The following is a 19,873-nucleotide window of genomic DNA, read 5'->3' as shown; positions in this document are numbered from 1 at the left end:
AAATATATATAATGATTCGTACACACATGCTACGGACAAAGGATGGGGACACATAACTCAGGATCTATAGAATACCTTATCGTTACGTTCACAAAGGAACTTGAGCCGTTGAGCCTTCTTGTGCATAAATACACCGTCAAGATGTCCGCTTTCTACGCTCCTAATCTCGATGGCCTTGTTGCCCCAACCCATAATCTGACCTGTACCAATATATGCCACGCTCGTAGGCATCTCACCCCATTGTAGTACCATAGTCTTGGAGACCCTACCATACGTGTTCACGTATACGCCTTCATTATCGTAGCAAAGCAGAAGCTGCATACCGTTACTGTTCGGTAATGCAACGATGCAATGCGGGCAAATAGGACCTTGTGTCTGAAACGCAAAGATAAATTTGAATGTTAGGTCAAATCCTTCCTTCTAAATATAGTTTTACAAATGAAATTTATAGCTTACATGCTTGGGCAAGTAAATATCGTAAACCATGGCTGAATCAAGATCAACAGCGTGAAATCCATCAGCACTGCCATAAATAACCTTCAGCCTAGTGCCTTCCTCCACTGTAAGATCAACTAACAAAGGCCTGTGTGCCAATTCTCCAAATGATTTAAATGCCATAAATTTGTGGTACGGTTTCGGTGCCCATGCGTATATCTCTATCGAATCTTTCAAAGCGATTACAAGGAATTTTATTCTTTCATATTTGACTATTTTAAAATGCACTGCACCCTGAAGATCTCCAACATTGATCCAACCATTGCGTCTCTCCACTTGCTGTAAGATTAATAATTTTAAAATCAGTTGCGATTTGTATACAAACTTAATTGCACTTTCTTCGGTTTGGTAATAATGAATGCTTACATCACTATGTCCATCAGTTCGAAGAATTTTACTTTTTAACCAGGAAAGGTAGTAAACTCTGACTCGATTTTTCTTACCGCTAATGGTCACTAAGATATTTTGACCTTCTAAGACCTCCATTTGCTGAAACCGTCTTCTACCTATTAATTGATAAACTTTACCCTGACCGCTTCTATCCAGAAGCATTAAACCGTTTTCAGTGCCAATTAACAAATTTACGCCTAAAACGAGAAAACTTGTTTTGTAATTCTGTACAAAGAAAATATAGTTTTTAAGGTATTACAGAAATGTACTTACCCCACAATGCAGCGCAAAGGATTTCACTGTTAAAGCGTTTCTTATACTTCCGGATTTCAGGTGTATCGGATGCAAGATCATGGCTAGTGGGTGTCACATTAACATTGACGTGAGATTCCCTTCTAGCTGGACCAGCTCCAAATCCAAAGGTCAGGAAAGATCTCTGCTTCTGTTGAAGTGCAAATGGAGGGGGGGACTTAACCGCTTGTCGATACTGTAACAGAAGTAGCTTAATGATTTAACACGAAGATACTCGATTAAATTACAACAAAATTTTAGTAATAGAACTTATCAAAACGAGCAAAGTAGTGAACAAAAAAATCCAATTCCAAATAGTTTTGAATTAAAAACCCATAATGCAATATAACAAACCAATAGAAAAGAACGTTAGGCTAAAACGAGCAACGAAGTCAGAAGAGAAGAAAAGTGAGAGAGTCTACGAAGAGACTAAAAACTTGTTAATACAATATACAGTGACATGCAGTAATTGGTGGAAGAATGAAAATAAAGATGATATAATCGAGCATACAAAAGTGGTATACAAAAAGACATTAAACATAGATATATGTATATATGTATGTATATATATATATATATATATATACAACAAAAAATTAAATCTAGGCAGTCACATTTAATGGTATACATAGGAATAAATATGGATGAGATACAAATTAGAAGAAACAGTTTATTGTTACGAATTCATGAAAACTGTATTAGTAGGTCAGTAAATCACAGTACGGAATCCACCATATTCATTATCTTTCCTCCAAGTATTACTAACATTTTCAGTTTTTAATGAAGCTGCAGCAAAATTATATTTTCGTTTGATAAACATTATAACAGGTACATGAATTCGACTTAAAACTAGTACTTCTATCAATACAGAAATTTATGTACTATCCCAGAATATATAAACCATAATGGAACCCCGATTGAAGACGAGAAAAAAGAGGGGAATAGAAAGAGAAATAAAGAGAAATAAAAGCTACGTTATTCGCGTTAGTGTTAGGAAGTCCGTTTATAGCGTGACGAGAAGGAAAGAGCCCGAAAACCAAAAGGATGGGAGAGTTTAAAGAAAACTAGCATTCCTTGCGCGATGCGGCTCTGCAAAGCACAAAGATCAAGAGAAAGTAATGCTGTTTTGCTATGTGTTTGCCATCCCCAAATCAACGCGCGAGCACATTTTCCCGTGAGAGTAGGAAGAAGCGACACTGAATTGACGTACATGGATGAATGAATACTTACATTGCAATTAGTATGGGGATTGGGATGGTCAGTAGAGAGGGCCCTGCCCTTCGGGTTAGAGCTCCCGCGTGTCCCACAACACACAACATAATCCTGAATTAGTCACGCTGACAACCGTCAAGTGTTCATTTGTGGAAAGTTTCACAAAATTGAGACGTATAACAGACAGGTATTTCAAAATGTGTATTACGCAACGAACCAACCGTAGCATGTAGTTTTTTTATCATTACTCCAATAATTGACTACTCGTTATAAGAAAGGAATTTACACAAATTGTTATTCATCATTTACGTTGATTCGTATTAATAAATACATGGGAATATGTTAAATTTTGGAAAAAAAGCAAATTTCTAATATTCAGATCGTATAAGGAAATTTAATTATATTAAAGAAGAGTAATTTGTTCGCCCGCTGTTCTCTTTTAAACTTTATCGATATACGAATCAGTTTATTTAAAAAAAAAAAAGCAATTGTAATTTTGAAATATTAAATACCCAAAAATATACGTCTCCATTTGAATGTGAATCGCAAGCGTGGCAAACTGTGAGCACTACGCGATGTGTCGAAAATATATCTTATTTCTTTCAAACATTTTTTGTATCTTCAGCAACCACAATTTACCTACCGACGAAAATTCAGAATAATATGTTCGCGAAAGACGATTTATTTCATTTGCCGGCGCCAAGCAAGAAAAACTGATAGAATTAAAATAAAACGAGACGAATTAATCCTAATGATAGAAAATAAAATAGTTAAATTTTCTGCAAAAAGCGCATGTTAACAAAAATTCCTTCGCAAAAAATTGACAGATCGTCTCATTTCCACCCCGCCCAATATTTCTCACACAGTCATACACGTACAAACACCCTTTTATAACCTCCCATTTCCTCTATCTTTTTTTCTATCTAGCGCACTCTGGCAAAGATGTAATAACAATTAAATGAAAGAAGCAAAATAAAATTGGCTAAAGACATTTTTCAAGCTTTTCTTGTAGACTAGTGAAAACTTATTGAAAAGCTATAATGACAACGAAATATCAAATCTTTTGATATGACTATAGAAGATAATGAAAAGCTTGCGAGTGCTCGATAGTACAATACCCTATTTTTTAAATGTCTTAGAATCCAAAATAAATATTTGCCCATAGTATACTAAATTGATCAATGTTATTAAATTTTTCACACTAATTTTTAATATATTTAGGCTCCACGATCTCTAAAAAAATCAGATAAAAGAAATCAAAATAAACTCTTTCTAACAAAAAGATAAACTACCCATTAAAATACGATAATTCACAAAATGCATTTGAAAAATGAAACTAAAGCAGTCGCAAGGTATAAGTTCTAAGCTGAAGCTTCCTTAATGCGTGTTCTGTAATTTAAACATGCCACTCTACTCGACTCGACTGATTTCATTGATACAGTCCATTGCCGAAAAGCTTATTGCAATTGTTTCCACTAGCCTGATAAAGTCTTTCGATAGTTTGCACTATGCAGCGTACTGAATCAGGTTTGCGGGTGAACACAGTACTATACGCGTAACATTTTTACGTGATCTGCCTGCGTTTATCATGCCAAAATACATTTACCAATGGTGCCAAATTTTCATATAAAATCGTAAGAATTAAGCACGCGTCTATCTGTATAAAAGACAAAGAACACTCTTATAATTCACAAAAGAAATGTATTAAGCGATAAACGCAGTCAATAATGATAGACACCACGACGCTCACATTACTCAAGTTTCGACGAATACACATATGTTTGTATTGAGATGAATATGTTTGAGAATGATTGGCAAGTGTACATGTCTCCACATTTTACTAAACACGTTAAAGGCAATTAATTATATTATCGTAAGCCATGGGGCTCTAATAAAGAGCATTCGTACAGGTTTTGAACGTGTACACATTTCCAAAGTAGAGAAGCTAGATTCTTGGAAGCCTCTTATTGTATATCAATAAAGAAGCATGTACAAGTGCGTCCATTTGTGTAAAAATATGAAGAGATCAGTGGTCAAGCAGGTATATCTGACCTCTTCGCTGGTAGATTTATCCTGCCGTTGACCTGGTGATGAAGTTAGGAGGTCTGGCAAAACTGAGCTGGGCCTTGATCCTGGTGAAGAATCTGATCTCTGGAACTCACCACCACCACCTCCTCTAGCGCCATCCCGGCTCTGCAAAGCATCATTTTCTTTTTTAATAAAAAGCTTTATTATTTTTAGAAGCTAAAGGTTGCAACGGAAATAAGACTAGTAAAAAACAAGCAGGTTCTGAATTTAGATTAATCTTATGCACGATTGTACTCTATTGAAACTGAACAAAAAAAAGAGACAATTTTCTAAAGCTCATTATTCAAATCCTGCATGATTATAAAAACAGAGGAAAGGGTAGTCAAAATAGCAATAGGAATACATGCTGCTTTATTTAGAAATTTGAAGTGTTTATGATAAATTGGTGAAAACGTGAAGTTTGGAAAATGATTATATGACAGTGTGATAAAAAGGATGATGGTGAATTTGAAAATGTGATAAAAGAATAGATTGCCAAAAGATTGTAACAAGTAGAAGAAAGGTGTAAGAACAAATAAAAATTTGTGCTATCATCCTTTGTCAATATTTAACATAAGTAATAATCATTGTTAAAAAATTATATTATTCTTAATATCGAAGTAAACTACTTAGTCCACGTCAAAATAAAATTAATTACTAAATGTAAAAGTGGTAAGCTCATGCACTTAGAAGGGGCGAGTTACAACGCTGACAGCATTTTCAAAATACTTTCAATAAGCCTGCTTCTGATCAGACTTAAAAACGAAAACCATGAATATACTCTATTTATCGTATACTTTTCCTGATCTATCTTTCTCTATTCATAAGAACGTGCAGTAACATAGAACACAAAACTTGGCGAGAAGAATGTTTTAAGCATATTTGGTTAAAACAAGCAGAAACACAAGCGTATGATAGTTAAATTCATTACTCACTATAAGGATACTGATTTCAAATTATGGCGCATAAAGTATAATTTTGTAGTTTTGTGGTAATGAAGTATAACTTTCTATACACAAAAAGAAATTATAATAGGGCTTGTTATAAGAAATAGAAATATAACAGAACGCTGCTTATAAACCATAAGAAAATATAAGACGCATTATTGTATGATTTTCATAAGTAATACCTAAAATAAAAACAACAAACGTATGAAAGATAATGCTTAGCAACAGAAACATGTTCAGCTGTAAGTTAAAATTAATTTAAAAAATAATAGCGGTCGAACAACACATTCATGAATATGTTTCTATCTTGCTAACGATAAACTTAACAACACATAATAGTATAACTATACAATCGCTCTTCACGCTTCATGCCATAACAATACATAAACAGAAGGCATGCCTCGCGCATGCTACAATATGAAGAAACGAAGCACTAATATTATTTCTTCAAACACATAATTGAAGGCCTTGAGGTCGACAAGATTAGAAGCGTCATGCAGCACGATGAACAAATCATCATCCCAGTCTCGTACGCTGATTGAACAATAATCCATATGAACTTTTTACATCAGCTTTTTCTCGCTTCTATCATTTCTTCAATTTCCTTTCAATAAAATTTTCTCCATCTTCAATTTCTTTCTTTTCTCCCTTCTTCCATTTTCCAGCTCTCATTACAATCCCACTATTGATTCACACTATCTATATAACATAAATCTGCAATTAAAGTTTTGCGTGACGAAAAAACAGATTTATTTCCTCATCCTTCACACTTACATTTCTGTGTTCTTTTTTTTTGTAAGTAATGAAAAGTTCACAGTTAAATATAAAAGTGAGAATTTTTTCTCAACAAGCAAAGCACACTTTAGAAAGACGATTTTAGTAAGCTCTTTAATAATAACAATTAATTCTTTTAGACAACTAATATCATCAGTTGGATGAAATATATTAGACAGGAAGATTTGGAGAAAAAGTTAATATTCATTAGTAAAAGAGTTTCAAAATCACCATTTATCAAGCAATACTGAGGTAGAAGCATTTATTAAGCTTTATAAATATTAGTATGGAAGTAGATCGTCTCGTCGTGCTTGCGCAAGTCACATTAATATCATGTTACCTACGCAGTCTTTTATATGCCATAAAAGCATTCTAGCACTTTAAGTTTCACGATTCTCAACAGAGAGCCTTCCTGATAATTTTAGACTCTTGGTATAAAAAAGAAAGCAACTTAATTCCCATGTGAGTGTGTACTGCATAAGAAACCGTGATATCAAGATGACAAAGAGGGACAAGTTTTGAATGCACTTTCACAAATGTTTAGCCACTTTTATCCCGAGTCCACCGACGTTTTGATCCGAAGCTGGTTTGGTAGTAATAGTAGCACAGTCCGTCTCCACATGTTGGTCTAACGACGACACGAGTCGAGGGTCCCCAAAGAAAATCCATGCGGTTAATCCTCCGTCGAGACCCAGATTCAAATCGACCGACGTTCTGGAAGTGACGCTTGATTTTTCTCAATATTATATTATTGCGTCACTCGAGAAGGAGAGGAAAGGATCGGTTCTTTCACATTTTCTTTCTTCTTTTCTCGTGGAAATGCAGGAAATCGATGGAAGGAACTTTGATTAAGTTTCATTTGTAGAGAAGTAAATAATGAACTTTGAATTTTCAAATCGAAACATGCGTGTGAATTGCAAATCCCGTTACTTTTCTCAAAAGCTCGCAACATTGATTTATAATTAGCGTAAAACTACGTTTTTGAATTGACTTATATTTAATCACCAAAGTAGTACAAGCAAAGAAAGCTTCCTCGTTAATAAATTCAAAAACGTAGATCAAAATTTGGTTAGGTCCTTTCTGCTCTACAAAGTGAAAAATAACAAAGCAGACTTTCCCCAGTTTTGTGACATTTTAATATTGAACGGAGTTTTATGTTAGCGACGTTTCAGTTGTCCTAATCATAGATTTATAAAGAGACAGTAAAAGTGATAGATATTACGCTAGTAGAAGTAACAGTAGATTAGTAAATAGCAATAGTGTTATAAGTAACAATGGTACTCTCTAAAAATTTGTCTTAAAAATTTCATAGATTTTAGTAAGTCTCAAGAAACTAATAGAGAAGTAGAAGACAGTAATATTACTGATAATATTAGAGTATAAAACTAATAGCACTATCAATTAATAGTAAATCGCTGCTAATCGTAACAGAGCTTTGAAACTCAACAACTGGGATTAGAGGGGTATGCGCCTAAGTCTCGAGCGTAGCTGGCTAGCTTTCTATGAAAACTTTTATATATGCTGTTAGATGTTCAAAAGTGGACATTAATGCTATGAATGATGGAGAATGAGTAAGGTGTTCTTCGATGCCAATATTTTCAGGCTGCAATACGATTAATTTCCCGTATCAGATTATATCCATAACTGATCAAACTGTCCTTTTGCAAAAACTACAAATTTCAAAGAGATTATTATGAAAGACTTCGAGTAACACCAATGGATAATGAGGAAGTAAAGAAATGGGAGGAAGGGGAAGAGGATGAAAATGTGGATAGTGGGATAGTGGGCTCAGAAGGTTTTGGATCATCAGACAAGCACTCAGGCAGGACTCACAGAGGGAACTGACCTGGGTAACAACAGGGCTGTATTCGCTAGCCGTCGTACTGGCCGTGGACTTAATAGTTCCTGCATCGTTGCCAGCAGCCGAAGCCGCTTCGGACGGTCTACAACTGCGTCTTCTTGCAAGCTCATCGTATTCCCGACCAAACTCCATTTTTCTCGCTTCGTGCCTGTTCCCAAAGACTATCTCGCTCTCTGTCTTTTCTCTCCTCGGTCGTTGAGGGCCTTCACGGCCGAAAGAAAAGTCGGTGAGCACTGGTTCACCAGAACTGAGGCCATTACCCTTTTTACCAATAATACCAGCGACGCTAATCTCGCTACCGCGTCGATTCCCACTGGCGAATATGCTCGACCTCGAGGAATCGGATTTTTGCAAATAAGCCGAGTGTCTGGCAGAAGGAAAGAAGTCTGAATTCTCGCGTCGGAAGGCACGTGCAAAAGCGCTAGAGGCATTACCGAGCTTTGAATCGGACTCTTGCCGTCTATGTACAGATTTTAATTGTTGCTGTTCTTGCTTTAACTTTTGCTGTTGTTGTTGTTGTTGTTGTTGCTGCTGCTGCTGCTGCTTTTGTTGCTGTTCGTTCTTTCGACGTGTTACATCCTGCTGTTTCTTCAAGGTCCTTTCACTGGAAGACGACTTTTCCTCGTTGGTCGGCCTTGAAGGATTGGCTGCATCTTGATGGTGATCCTGTTTCATTTTATCCAACCTTTCGTTAAAGCCCAGGAAGAAGCGGGTAAAATCCCACTCCTTCAAGAGCAGCTGCTCATCTATCTCTGAGCGTCTGTTGCTACTCGCCGCAGCTCGTTCATCTGCAGTCTGACTAAGTTTCTAGGGACGCGCACGACGACGAGGATGTAATGGTACGATGACAGAGAAAAAAAAATAAGAAAAAGAAATGCGTGCGGTAATAAAACTGTGAGATGGCTTCTGCTACCGATACAACCTTCGTAGCTGATCAATCGAAAACTAAACTTCATTGCAGCAATGCTGAATTTCATTCAAAGTAAAATTTACTGAATTGTATATACAATTGTATTCCTATATACATGTATAAAACTAATCATCTCATTGAGAGAAATATATATATATATATATATATATATATATATACAACATTGTCAACACTGATGCAGTGATATCTAAAATGTGTACGCATTGCTCGTGTACGATTGAACAGATGTACAGTACCGAACGATTGAAGAAAAAGTAAATTAAGTACAAGGCAGTGCATCAATAGTGCTTGCGTCGAATGTACAATAATCAGTTACGATATAAAGGAATGTTGAATCAGCACACGTAATAAGAGCGAACGAACGAACGAACGAATACCACTGATTTAATCTCTCAAATACAATTCAATGTAAAGATAAATGAAACTAAGAGGAATATGCAATACAATTAACTATGTTTCCCCCTCACAAACCTGATATTAAATTAGAACCAACTATGTACATGGAGAGCTCTATGTTATACAGTTAAACGCCAGTGCAAGCCTTTTTACACAACTGATCGTTAAAATTTGCAAGGAAACCTAGTCAATCGTATTGCGCCTTCTACTGAAGTATTATACACGACACATTGATGAATAGCTTACACATACATTCGATATTATAAGAGAAATAATTAATTATGATATTATCATCTTTGCTATAATGAACATAAAGAAGGGTGTGACTACACGAAGGTTCGTTAACTTGCATCATTAATAAGAAAGATTTACTTACTCGTTTCATGACTAGTGTACGATCTCCCGATTCTTCTTCATCGGGGGTTGGTGGTAATGGCCGATTTGGTGCTCCGCCTTGAAAGTTAAGATAGCGACGTTATTCCATACATATTTCAAGTTTCAAATACTAGGAAAAATTATAGTTAATAAGAATAATAATAAAACGGTCGATGTCCTACCTTTTGGCTTACCTTCGTGGTGCGAATTCTGGGCATTGTGCGACGAAGACGACGAGGAATCCGAGGATGGCCTGAAAGGAGAAAATTCAGGACTGCAGCGCAAAGAGAGAGACGAACAGGTATGACACGATGAGGTGAGACGACGCATGAGAATGTATTGATGAATGTTGCGAGACGATACGTCGAGGAGAAGACCAAGTGAAGCGAAATGTCGAAGCATGGGATAGGCATAATGAAAGATGACATAATATTAGTAAGATTAAGATCAACGTTACAAAGCAATATACCGATATGTATTTTTTCAAATAATTAAGTAACCAATATTAATTTTCTGTCCATCAGGTATGGTTAATGCTTCAACTTTTTTTTTACCACTGTCATGGATGAAGCGAGATAATGAATTGTTAATAAATACAATTTTAACGAGTGAAAGTCTTTCTAGTAGCGATCTATGCCTTAATATTTTATCAATGATCACAAATTTATATTAAGAAAACATTTTTTTTTTTCTGTTGCTTTTCCTTTAAGGAGGAAGCACGAGAGATACTTACAGAGGCTTGGGCGGATCACTGGCCAGCAATGTACCATCGTTCCTCGCGTTATTTCCAGTGGCATCCTCGATATCGTCATCGCTATCGCTTTCAACCGACAGCGCCTAGAATAAAAAGTCAGAATATCAATATTCGGCAAACAGCTTAGATTTGTCTACTATATAAAAAAAAAGCGTGTATAATTATTTCTAACATTACGTTCTATAATATTTATATACATAAATATGGTATTTTGCACAATTATACAGTGAGGGTAATAATACGCAGTCTCTATTTTACCAAGGGATCAATGATGATGAGAGTAGAATGGAGGGTAGGCAAAAAAGAAAGTGGAGAAATAAGAGAGAAAAGAGAATTTTAAGAGTATAAGATGGAGAATAGAGTGTGCAGTAAGACGATCGTAGCAACACGTGGTCGTGACGCTTACTTGATCGAGAATACTGGAGGATTGCGGCATCTGTTTGTTGTTCTGATCGTTACCACCTGCAGGCTGCACTGAATTCGGTGTGGCCGATGCAGCAGGCCCTTTATGTTGCCTGTTGGGCCTCGGCGGGGCCTCGGGGCCCTGTGACACACCAAGCTCGTTGAGTTGAGCGGCCAGCATGTCCAAGTCCTACCACCCACACGCACACACGCACAACCCCGTTAGTCACTGTTCCGAGATACCTCCGAGAATTTCATTGAAACCACCGCTAGGCAGCCTAATATTAATTTGAAAGCCGGAAAATTTTCGCAGGCAAATACTGCGCACAAGCGATCTTTTAGAAATTCCAATTTAGTTTTTTTTTCTTCTTTCTTTTTCATTATTATCGATAAAAAGCCAATTTCTTGCGTTGCAGAGTTATACTGGCTCAAGCATTTCGTTATTAAAAACAAGCCAAATGTATATGGATTAAAGAATCACGAATTGTTAATTATTGTATTGTAAAAATATTGAAAATATAATGATTCGATTGCGGTCGAAAGCTGAAGAGATCGAGTGATATTAGAGGCCATTCGATCATGCACAAACAGATGTAAATCACGTTAGTCGAACATTCTCTCACTGGTCGAGCGAACGAAATGTCAAGTTCGGTTAATATTACAATATTATTGATCAGTCTCATTCTCACAACTCTCGAAACATTAACAAACGTTCGGTGTATGCGTGTTTGACATTATCCAAAGCTACTTATGTATGACAAAAAGTCCACTCGAATGATCGGAGTGAAGCATGAATGAAGTAATACTCGAATGCTAGGCCAAGCGACAGGACATTAAGAAGATATGGTATAAAGATAGTTATTAGGTTTATGAAGGATTTACCAACCCACGTGACAACATTTCAAATATTTCCTTCCCTCAAACGTTTTATCTCCTACTTGTAAAAAAACTAATCTCTATTTTAGCTCTCTAAGAATTACACATACTGTGTGCTCTTGGGTTTTATAAATCGATCATTAATGGTGAGCGCATATGTACACAGATTATTTTGTTAATGTGATTTGCGGTAAGAAGAGTAAAGCGTTCGTGTGATCTTACCTCAGGCCTCCTTGGGGGCAGCTACGGTTCGTGTGAACATGGAAAAAAACAAAAACCAAATACATTCCAAGATTCGAGTGCAAGGCATTCTTAGAGCCCGTGTAAAGTGTCAATGTATCTGTGTCAGCGTGCACGCCAATGACGCAACAGCAAAGTGAAACGAAACTTCGCGTGCAGTAGTAAAAATACAAAGTGTACGATAGGTATAAAGAAATAAAGAGAAATACAGAAAGAGCTATACGCTGTACAGAGAATACATTGGGCTGGTAAAGGCAAGAATGTTTCAAATAAGGTCCTCGGGTTATTACGTCTACGTATTTTATCACCGGAATATATGCGTTTCTAACAAATTATTATGTAACCTCGACTAGTAGAGGTTGAAGCAATCGGGTCCATGGAGTGGAAGGAGGTCGACGGAAGGGGATATCTGTGTGAGAACGGACGACGAATCTTACCATAGGTTTGAATACATTGCTATTTCGTTGAGGTGGAGCTTGTTGTCCACTGGATCCACCGCTACCCGCGGATGAGATTTGATGATTGGAGGGTGGGGTCGAAACTTTGTGCGGTTGCCTAGGATCGTCCCTTGGCGTTGGAGGCAGTGGTCGAGACGGAGGCTGCGGATCCGGCACCACTGCACACGCAAGTTTACGTCAATCGCAATATATTTAAATGAACACGCTCGCAAACGCTTTTAAAGTGCTACGCTTTGTAAAATCGGATAATCGACCTATGAGTCTGTGTGGTATTGCGAGTCTGGCCGGCGGTCCTGGCTCTGGAACTTCCCGCTGAGATCTTCCACTTGGTTTTTCTTTAGCAGCTGGTGCCTGTCCAGGTACATCCTGCGTCAGCGTTCGGCCTTCCTGTATTTGTTGGAAATTACGTCGCAACGTGTCTCCACCAGGTGCTTGAACAATGGACGACGGTTCACCAGCCAATGCTGGTTCGTCATCCTCGTTCTCGCTTCCGCTGTACCGGTAATCGTCTCTCTCTAAAAATACGGTAAATTAATCATAAGCGTTGAATTTTCTAGAATAGTCTAATTGTTGAAGAATAAATATTTTTACCTTTCTCCTGCTTACGCTTTTTACAGCGATCAATGTGATCTTTCAGTTGTATTCTAACTTGGCGTTCAGTCGGTTGGTCCCGGATGAAAGGATGCTTCAATAGCTGTTCCGTGTAAGGCCTCTGATGATAATCCTTCACCAGTACTGTTTCGATAAATCCATGAAATTTCTTTGCCCATTTTTTCGATTTTAGCCTCGGCGGTGGATTTCGAGGTATCAAGAAGAGAGCCTATTTTTGAATACAGTTTAATATTCATTGTTATCGATTTTTCACGGGGAAACTCTTTGGGCTTTAAAGGCTTACTCTCATAGGGTGGAGGTCGCAGAGTGGTGGCTGTGATTCAGCCATTTCCAGGGCAGTAATACCAAGCGACCAAAGGTCACTTCTGTTATCGTAGGTAGCGTCTGGGTTCTCATCGCATGCAATAACTTCTGGTGCCATCCAATATGGAGTACCAATGAATGTGTTTCTTCGTCCAATTGTCCTATCGAGCTGCGCACTGACACCAAAATCAACTAAAGAGGAAAAAGGATAGAAATATAATAAACAAATCATCGTCGAGAGACAATTATTAATTAACCCGTTGAGAAATAGAATAAAAATAATCGATTACCAAGCTTGACTTCTGCATTATCAGTGAGTAGGACGTTTTGACCTTTGATGTCCCTATGTATTACTTTATTACTGTGTAGGTAACTGAGTCCTCTTAATATCTCTCGCGAGATATAAGCGATCCACTCTTCCTTAAGGCTTTGGCCCTTCGTTGATTTGACGAGATCCGTTACGGAGCCAGCTCCGCAATACTCCATCACTAGCCATAGCTGATCATCTTTACCAGGTGCAGATTTTTTTACAAAAGCACCGTAATACGTTGCTATATTTCTGTGATTCGAGTACTGCAATTAAAAACAAAAGAAAGGATTACTGATTTACTCTTAAACGATTTTCTATGAATAGTAATAAAATTAAAGGGTATGCTTACCCTCTTAAGGACGTTGATTTCCAATTTGATTTCCTCCTCCTCATCCTGTAAAATAATTAAATTAAAGGTTTTAATGGTGCGGGAGAAAAGCGAGAGATAAAACTCGTTCTACTCGCGTACAAAAAGCGAGGAGATATGTGAAAATTCTCGTTCGATATAGGAGGCTACGAGAAGCTGCGTGCCATTCGCTAAGTAGGTAAGTAGAGTCGAGACTTACTCGCGAGGGACAGAAAGAGAGAGAGAGAGAGAGAGAGAGAGAGAAAAGAAAACGTGTAATCGTAATCGCATCGCTGGATTTCAACGTATTTCCATGGTACATGTGAAAAGGAATTCCTAGCTAACACGCTGAAACTATTCATTTTATAATATATGAAAATGCGTTCACACTGCATATTCATCACACTTCCAAGGTGTTTCATATTTGGCTGACAGTACATTAGAAAGCTTGCCAATCGAGAATCAGTAATTATTACGGATAGTCTACGCGTTAAAAGTGATAAGAATATTTCTCACAACGTTCGAAGAAAGATTTAATTAGGATTTATGGCAAACTTGTAATTTCTCTAAAAAGAAAATGTCGAAGAGACGATTTTCCTAGAAAACCAATCATTCCACGCATGATTTGATTAAGAATCGAGCTCGAGCCTCGAGTGAGCGAAGAAAAGCTTATTCATTATTAGGAAATACAGCAGTGGAGCGTGACACATGGGAAGTTCGAGCAATCGCAGACTATTAAACCGTATCTCGACCACTCACAACTTCGTAGAATCTTTCTTTGTGTTTCGCTACCACTTGCGATACGCTGTAGTAATTATTTCCAGAATCGTATCGTGTGTCACTCTCTTCTACCTCAGCAATGATAACGCATTATCTCGCAGGACGGCATGGAAGCGTCCACTGCGCCATTTTGTTTTTTTCAAATGGCTGAAGGAACAAATCCCACGTCGATTGTTTGTCAACAGCTTTCCATCCAATGGTGGTACTTTGCAGAGTTCTTAAGGCAAACAATGGCAATTTATGAGAATCGGCCAATAGGAACCGTTATCAACATTGGCGGGAATTTTCACATTCTCCTCGGGCACGAAGGAAGCAGCGAATGTTGTCAACCGTTACGTCACACGTCAAGCTGTGCAGAGCTTACGTAAGTGATTTACATTCAGTGCTATGCACGCGTAGTAATCTTGCGTGAATCGAACGGAGAATTATCTGTATCAAAGTACACACAGACTCCGTATGCTTACCTCCGTCACGTCCATAACCTTGATTGCCGCCAGCTGACCGGTTTTAGTGTGACGGCCCTGAAAACAAACCAGAAGAGAGTTAGTTACCAGTTGTACAAAATACTACAATAGGAAAAAAATGTAGGTTTAATTAAAAGCTGGACGGAGCATAACGTCTCTTGGCCATAAATTCTGGTCTACGAGCGTGTATAACTTTTCTCTTTCTTCCTCAATACGCACTTTTTACGTAAGCTTGTAAGTCGAGCGTCGGGGAAACGCACAGGCAGCGAACAAAGTTGCTTGTGAATCAAAGCATCGGATGAGCCACAACAGTACATAAATCACGGGAGAAACCGGATCAACGATTAGCTCTCCAAACCGAATAAGGTAACTCGAATAAGCCCGGTAAATAAATTACTTTAATAGCTTCATTCGAAAATCTCGCTTCCTTAACTTTTATCCCGCTGTTGAACTTAGCGATCCGTTCGATTCCTTTATATATATATATATATATATATATATATAGCTATATCTGCTCACTTCACGCCAGTGCATCCTCCATTGATTTTCGATAAAACGCATCCTTGAATAATACGCCTCGTTTAACGATCAAGCGTATAAAAAGCGGTAAAAGATTTAGAGCAAACTTGGCATATCTATCAGTTTATTCGAAAAGGGATGCAGAGATAAAGATAAACGGGAGTGGTATTTTGTCAGCTGAAAGGTATAAACGAAATTATCATGGCAGAGAATGTGTGTAAATAAGAGATACATAAGTTGGTTTTAGTTGTACACAAAAAGCTCTCGACAGGGAATGCCTCTTTCTTTTGAGATAGATGGAGGTAAAGGGGAGTAGGAAGGTGAAATGATGGGGATAAAAAACGTCACCACACTCTTTTTATATTCAGGCTTTTTGCTCGACAAAGGAGAGCATATTGCACACATGATACTATACGGGTAGTAGACGCCCGTGAAGCGTTCAGCGGCGGTTGAACGAGGCTGATGCGAGCGCCCCCCCCCCCTCCCCCAACACACACTACACACCCCCCGGCCCAACCTCCTGCTTGCTTTCAAAGAGGATCACCAGCAGCGTGTGCAGTCCTCCGCGCCTCTCGCCAAATGCAGAATAAAGGCCTCCTACCCTGGTTGCACTACTTGTCGGATAATATACGACAGTTTCGTGCTAGGTACTTCTAGCCTTTACATGCACCGAACTACATTTGTCTCTTAAAACTCCGCTACAATGACTCGAAACAGGTCGGAGCGTAAAAAATATTCTGCCACATCATCAATTTTACTCAGCACCATTTATACCTAACCAAAAAGCTGAGACGCTACTCGCATAATGCACGAGAGCGCGTATATTTGTCTCTCTCCTGGAATGGCCTTACAATAGCTCGAAAATAAGCTCAACGAATGCTCCTCGAGATAATCGATTTCTTTTTAACTCGACAATAGTGGAACGACTGGCTTGGAATTGCTGTAGACTTTTTAGAAGCAGAAAATATCCCAGTGACGCTCGGCTAGTTTATAAATTTAGCTTTTTGTGCAAAAGCTGCGCTCCAAGACTTTTTCGCGTTATTTACTCACTTCGGAAGTCAAGCGCGAAACTGACATTCACGGAATTCGTGAAGTATTGAAAATAGCCGGTATAGCGTGGAGCTTGCAAACATTGGCTTTACGATCGTTTCCTCGGTCGAATGACTTTGTCCGGATACTGCAAAAACTGCTAGAGGGCGGGGCTGCTAGAGATGGTATTTATATATAAGGTGGCACCATCGCATGCAAATCTAATGTATTAAAAGCAACGTTGCATGGATCGAGAGCTACTAGAGAGAGAGAGAGAGAGAGAGAAATTAGTGAACAATTGCAGTGTGTGTACATAAGGTTTTATTATGCATTCGCTCGATGTTCTACGATTACGCCAGTTTCTTCGCGATCAATCGTTAGCGTGGGTATACTCCACTCGTAAAAGCCGGAACTTGCCGTATGCAACCGGTGGCCAACGTGCGAGTATTCCCGCGAGATCTTTTCTACGTACACATTTTCTTCTCCCACTATCAATTTGCGCCTTTCAATCCATACTTTTTCTCCTAACCCAACCCAACTTACCACTTTCGTCTATCCCCTTGATGAAATAAGCTAATTTATGCTTATGCTCTCTCGCTCTTAGAAGCAACGTACTTCGTTCATCCAACTCTTAACCGACTGAATATATATACATACATAAAAGTAATTTGCCCCTTTGAATGTTTTCTCCTCACTGCAACCAGAGCACTGCAGCTTAAAATTACCGATTAAATTTAAAACGTCAACATCGTATCATCGGTATGAAACTAAGTCGATTAAAAATGGAACGTTATACCACCAGACGGTAGATATCATTTTTTGTACGAGTAGTTGATTCACCAACGCATACTACAGTAATCTAAAAATATCCCAAAGATGCTGCAGGGTTATGCTTGACATGCCTTGATCTTGTAACAACAAATTCTTTTACAAACCTAAGTTTACTTTTTGAATTATGAAACATAACAAACACACATAAATAAAAACTTCAATTATTCAAGTACCAAAGCGAATCCTAATGAGAAGTTGCTCAAATTATATGAACTCTTTTTTATTAATCAACTCTAATACTAACAAAACATACATGTGCAGCAAGTAAACAAATCTGTAATCTCAGATTTCAAGGTTAACCTTGTCAAACATATCATTCAGAAATAATTCGCTTGCTTATCGAAATTTAATGTACGTTTATAGTTTAAACTTTCTTTACTCAGCACTTAAACTCAGTAACGTGCTATGTATTTCGAGAAGGCAATTAAGATCGATAAGACATTAGAAATTTTCCAATCTAAAAAGGTTATACAATATAAGGGAGAATACTAATATATTTATACTGTGACGACTCTTTATGAATTCTCATTAGAAAAGCATTGGAGACATCTACACGAAAAATTCTTTGTGGCTACCAAATAATGGCCCGCGGTCAGTAACCAACGCTTCCTCTTTCGATTGAGTAACGCATGCATATGGACTGATATAGATAAACTAACCTATTACACCACGTTCTTTCCACTCGTATAAATTCAATGGAAATCGAAACCCAACTTTCATTGGATATTTAAGAAGGAATAATAAACCTAATCAAACGTTAAATTTCCCGGCTCATCCGTTTAAAAACTTTCATAGTATGAGTCACGCATGCAGTAATTAAATAATTCTTCCTCGCTTAATAAGGGAAATTAAATTAGTATAAATTTCCGTCTTTTGTCTTTCCCCAGAATAATCACTAGCAGCTCGAATTAAACTAAACTTTACTCCTGCCATTTCTACAAATTAAAAACAAAACTGATTATTCTTTCGAGATAATTAAATTAACATATTAATCCACGGCGTGTCCATTAACTTTGCAGGTTTCTGTATATGAGTCAGTCCAGAGAATCGTGTCCTGCGAAACGGGAGGACAGGGGGGGGGGGTCACTGATAGGAGGAAAAAGTCAATAAAATTCCAAGTGTTTCTGGGCTTTCCCCTCAAATACGCAAAAGGATCGTTTGCGGAATATTCATTCAGAAATTGCGATGAATTAATACAAAATGTCCGTTATGGCGCAATCGGTATGCCCGTGTCGACAGAAATGACTAATTTAGCGATTGCGCGCAATATTTCGTGCAGGAGATAAGTTGGGCTTAGGCGCGAGTATAATCGAGGGATTTTTCTGGTGGATCAATGAACACTGTTATACAATGGGGAAAAATAGATTTGTTGGATCCGTCATAAGCACGTTTATTGGGCATGCAGGCGTCGATTGGCGCGCACGCGTATTTAGTTAATTCTCTTCCGGCGTCATCGGCAGCGGGTCATCGTCCTTCCCACCCCCCCCCCCCCTCCCTCCTCCCAATATCTCTAGCCGTCTCTATCACACTCTGTCAAAGCGTCGCGCACACGAAAGTAAAGCCCGATGCCGCGCGTATAAAGAATGGAGAAGGTAATGAATTAATTAATAATAAAAACGGAACACTAAACAAGTGTGCCGGAAACATGCGTGGCGCTTACCAACGTTTCCAATACTTATTACCCTCCGCCTCATAGAGATTCGACTTACACCACAACGGCGTTAGCTTATATACATATGCGACAGCTTTTGATTTTACGATTACAATCCTCGCACTGCAACTTTTGGACGCTATTTCCAAATATAGTTGTATGGTAGATACATAAATACGTTGTTACTGTGATTTTATATTGATTGACTCTATTGCCGGCCGCTATTTATACAATATCGATAATGCGATAAGGCGAACCCAACGCTGAGAATATTTATAACGCTCGCTAATAACATTAATGTTGGATATTTTAATTGCCTATGCTTCCAGGCGATGGAAAATTGATCGTAACTCTTCGGTTATGGCACGAAAAACTCAACGTAACATGTGGAGCTTGAAGAACGAAGAGCGCCGCATTGGCCGCGTTTGTACAACGTGAGTTAATTGTGCCAGAACAACTTTCATTTTAATGTTCTCTAGTAGGGAGGGAACCATGCCCCGGTGTCGCCAGTCATATTATGTATATGATATTATATACGTGTGTGTACTATGTATACCTA

General features: G+C 38.1%; 1 protein-coding gene across 16 annotated transcripts in view; it reads right to left on the bottom strand.

The window, feature by feature from the left end:
• Positions 1 to 19,873, bottom strand: part of msn (serine/threonine-protein kinase msn) — a 29,040-nt gene that overhangs the window by 3,907 nt on the left and 5,260 nt on the right. Inside the window, exons 3-20 of one of the 16 annotated variants that reach the window (XM_066727566.1) lie at positions 15,285 to 15,341; positions 14,044 to 14,088; positions 13,675 to 13,957; positions 13,365 to 13,576; positions 13,061 to 13,289; positions 12,724 to 12,984; positions 12,449 to 12,627; positions 11,994 to 12,014; positions 10,900 to 11,085; positions 10,473 to 10,576; positions 9,922 to 10,013; positions 9,741 to 9,817; positions 8,023 to 8,844; positions 4,441 to 4,581; positions 1,159 to 1,372; positions 862 to 1,082; positions 457 to 774; positions 76 to 375 (exon numbers count right to left, since the gene is read on the bottom strand). In XM_066727566.1, coding sequence (XP_066583663.1) covers positions 76 to 375; positions 457 to 774; positions 862 to 1,082; positions 1,159 to 1,372; positions 4,441 to 4,581; positions 8,023 to 8,844; positions 9,741 to 9,817; positions 9,922 to 10,013; positions 10,473 to 10,576; positions 10,900 to 11,085; positions 11,994 to 12,014; positions 12,449 to 12,627; positions 12,724 to 12,984; positions 13,061 to 13,289; positions 13,365 to 13,576; positions 13,675 to 13,957; positions 14,044 to 14,088; positions 15,285 to 15,341 — 3,762 coding nt within the window. The remainder of the gene's footprint in view (positions 1 to 75; positions 376 to 456; positions 775 to 861; positions 1,083 to 1,158; positions 1,373 to 4,440; positions 4,582 to 8,022; positions 8,845 to 9,740; positions 9,818 to 9,921; positions 10,014 to 10,472; positions 10,577 to 10,899; positions 11,086 to 11,993; positions 12,015 to 12,448; positions 12,628 to 12,723; positions 12,985 to 13,060; positions 13,290 to 13,364; positions 13,577 to 13,674; positions 13,958 to 14,043; positions 14,089 to 15,284; positions 15,342 to 19,873) is intronic. The other 15 variants (XM_066727570.1, XM_066727572.1, XM_066727567.1 and 12 more) reach the window with 15 other exon arrangements.

Source organism: Prorops nasuta, unplaced genomic scaffold, assembly GCF_024137725.1.
Source record: "Prorops nasuta isolate Cenicafe-Biocafe unplaced genomic scaffold, Cenicafe_Pnas_1.2 PNAS00005, whole genome shotgun sequence".
In the NCBI taxonomy this organism is placed as follows: domain Eukaryota; kingdom Metazoa; phylum Arthropoda; class Insecta; order Hymenoptera; family Bethylidae; genus Prorops; species Prorops nasuta.
The sequence above is the reverse complement of the archived record's forward strand: the minus strand, read 5'-3'. Positions and strand labels throughout refer to the sequence as shown.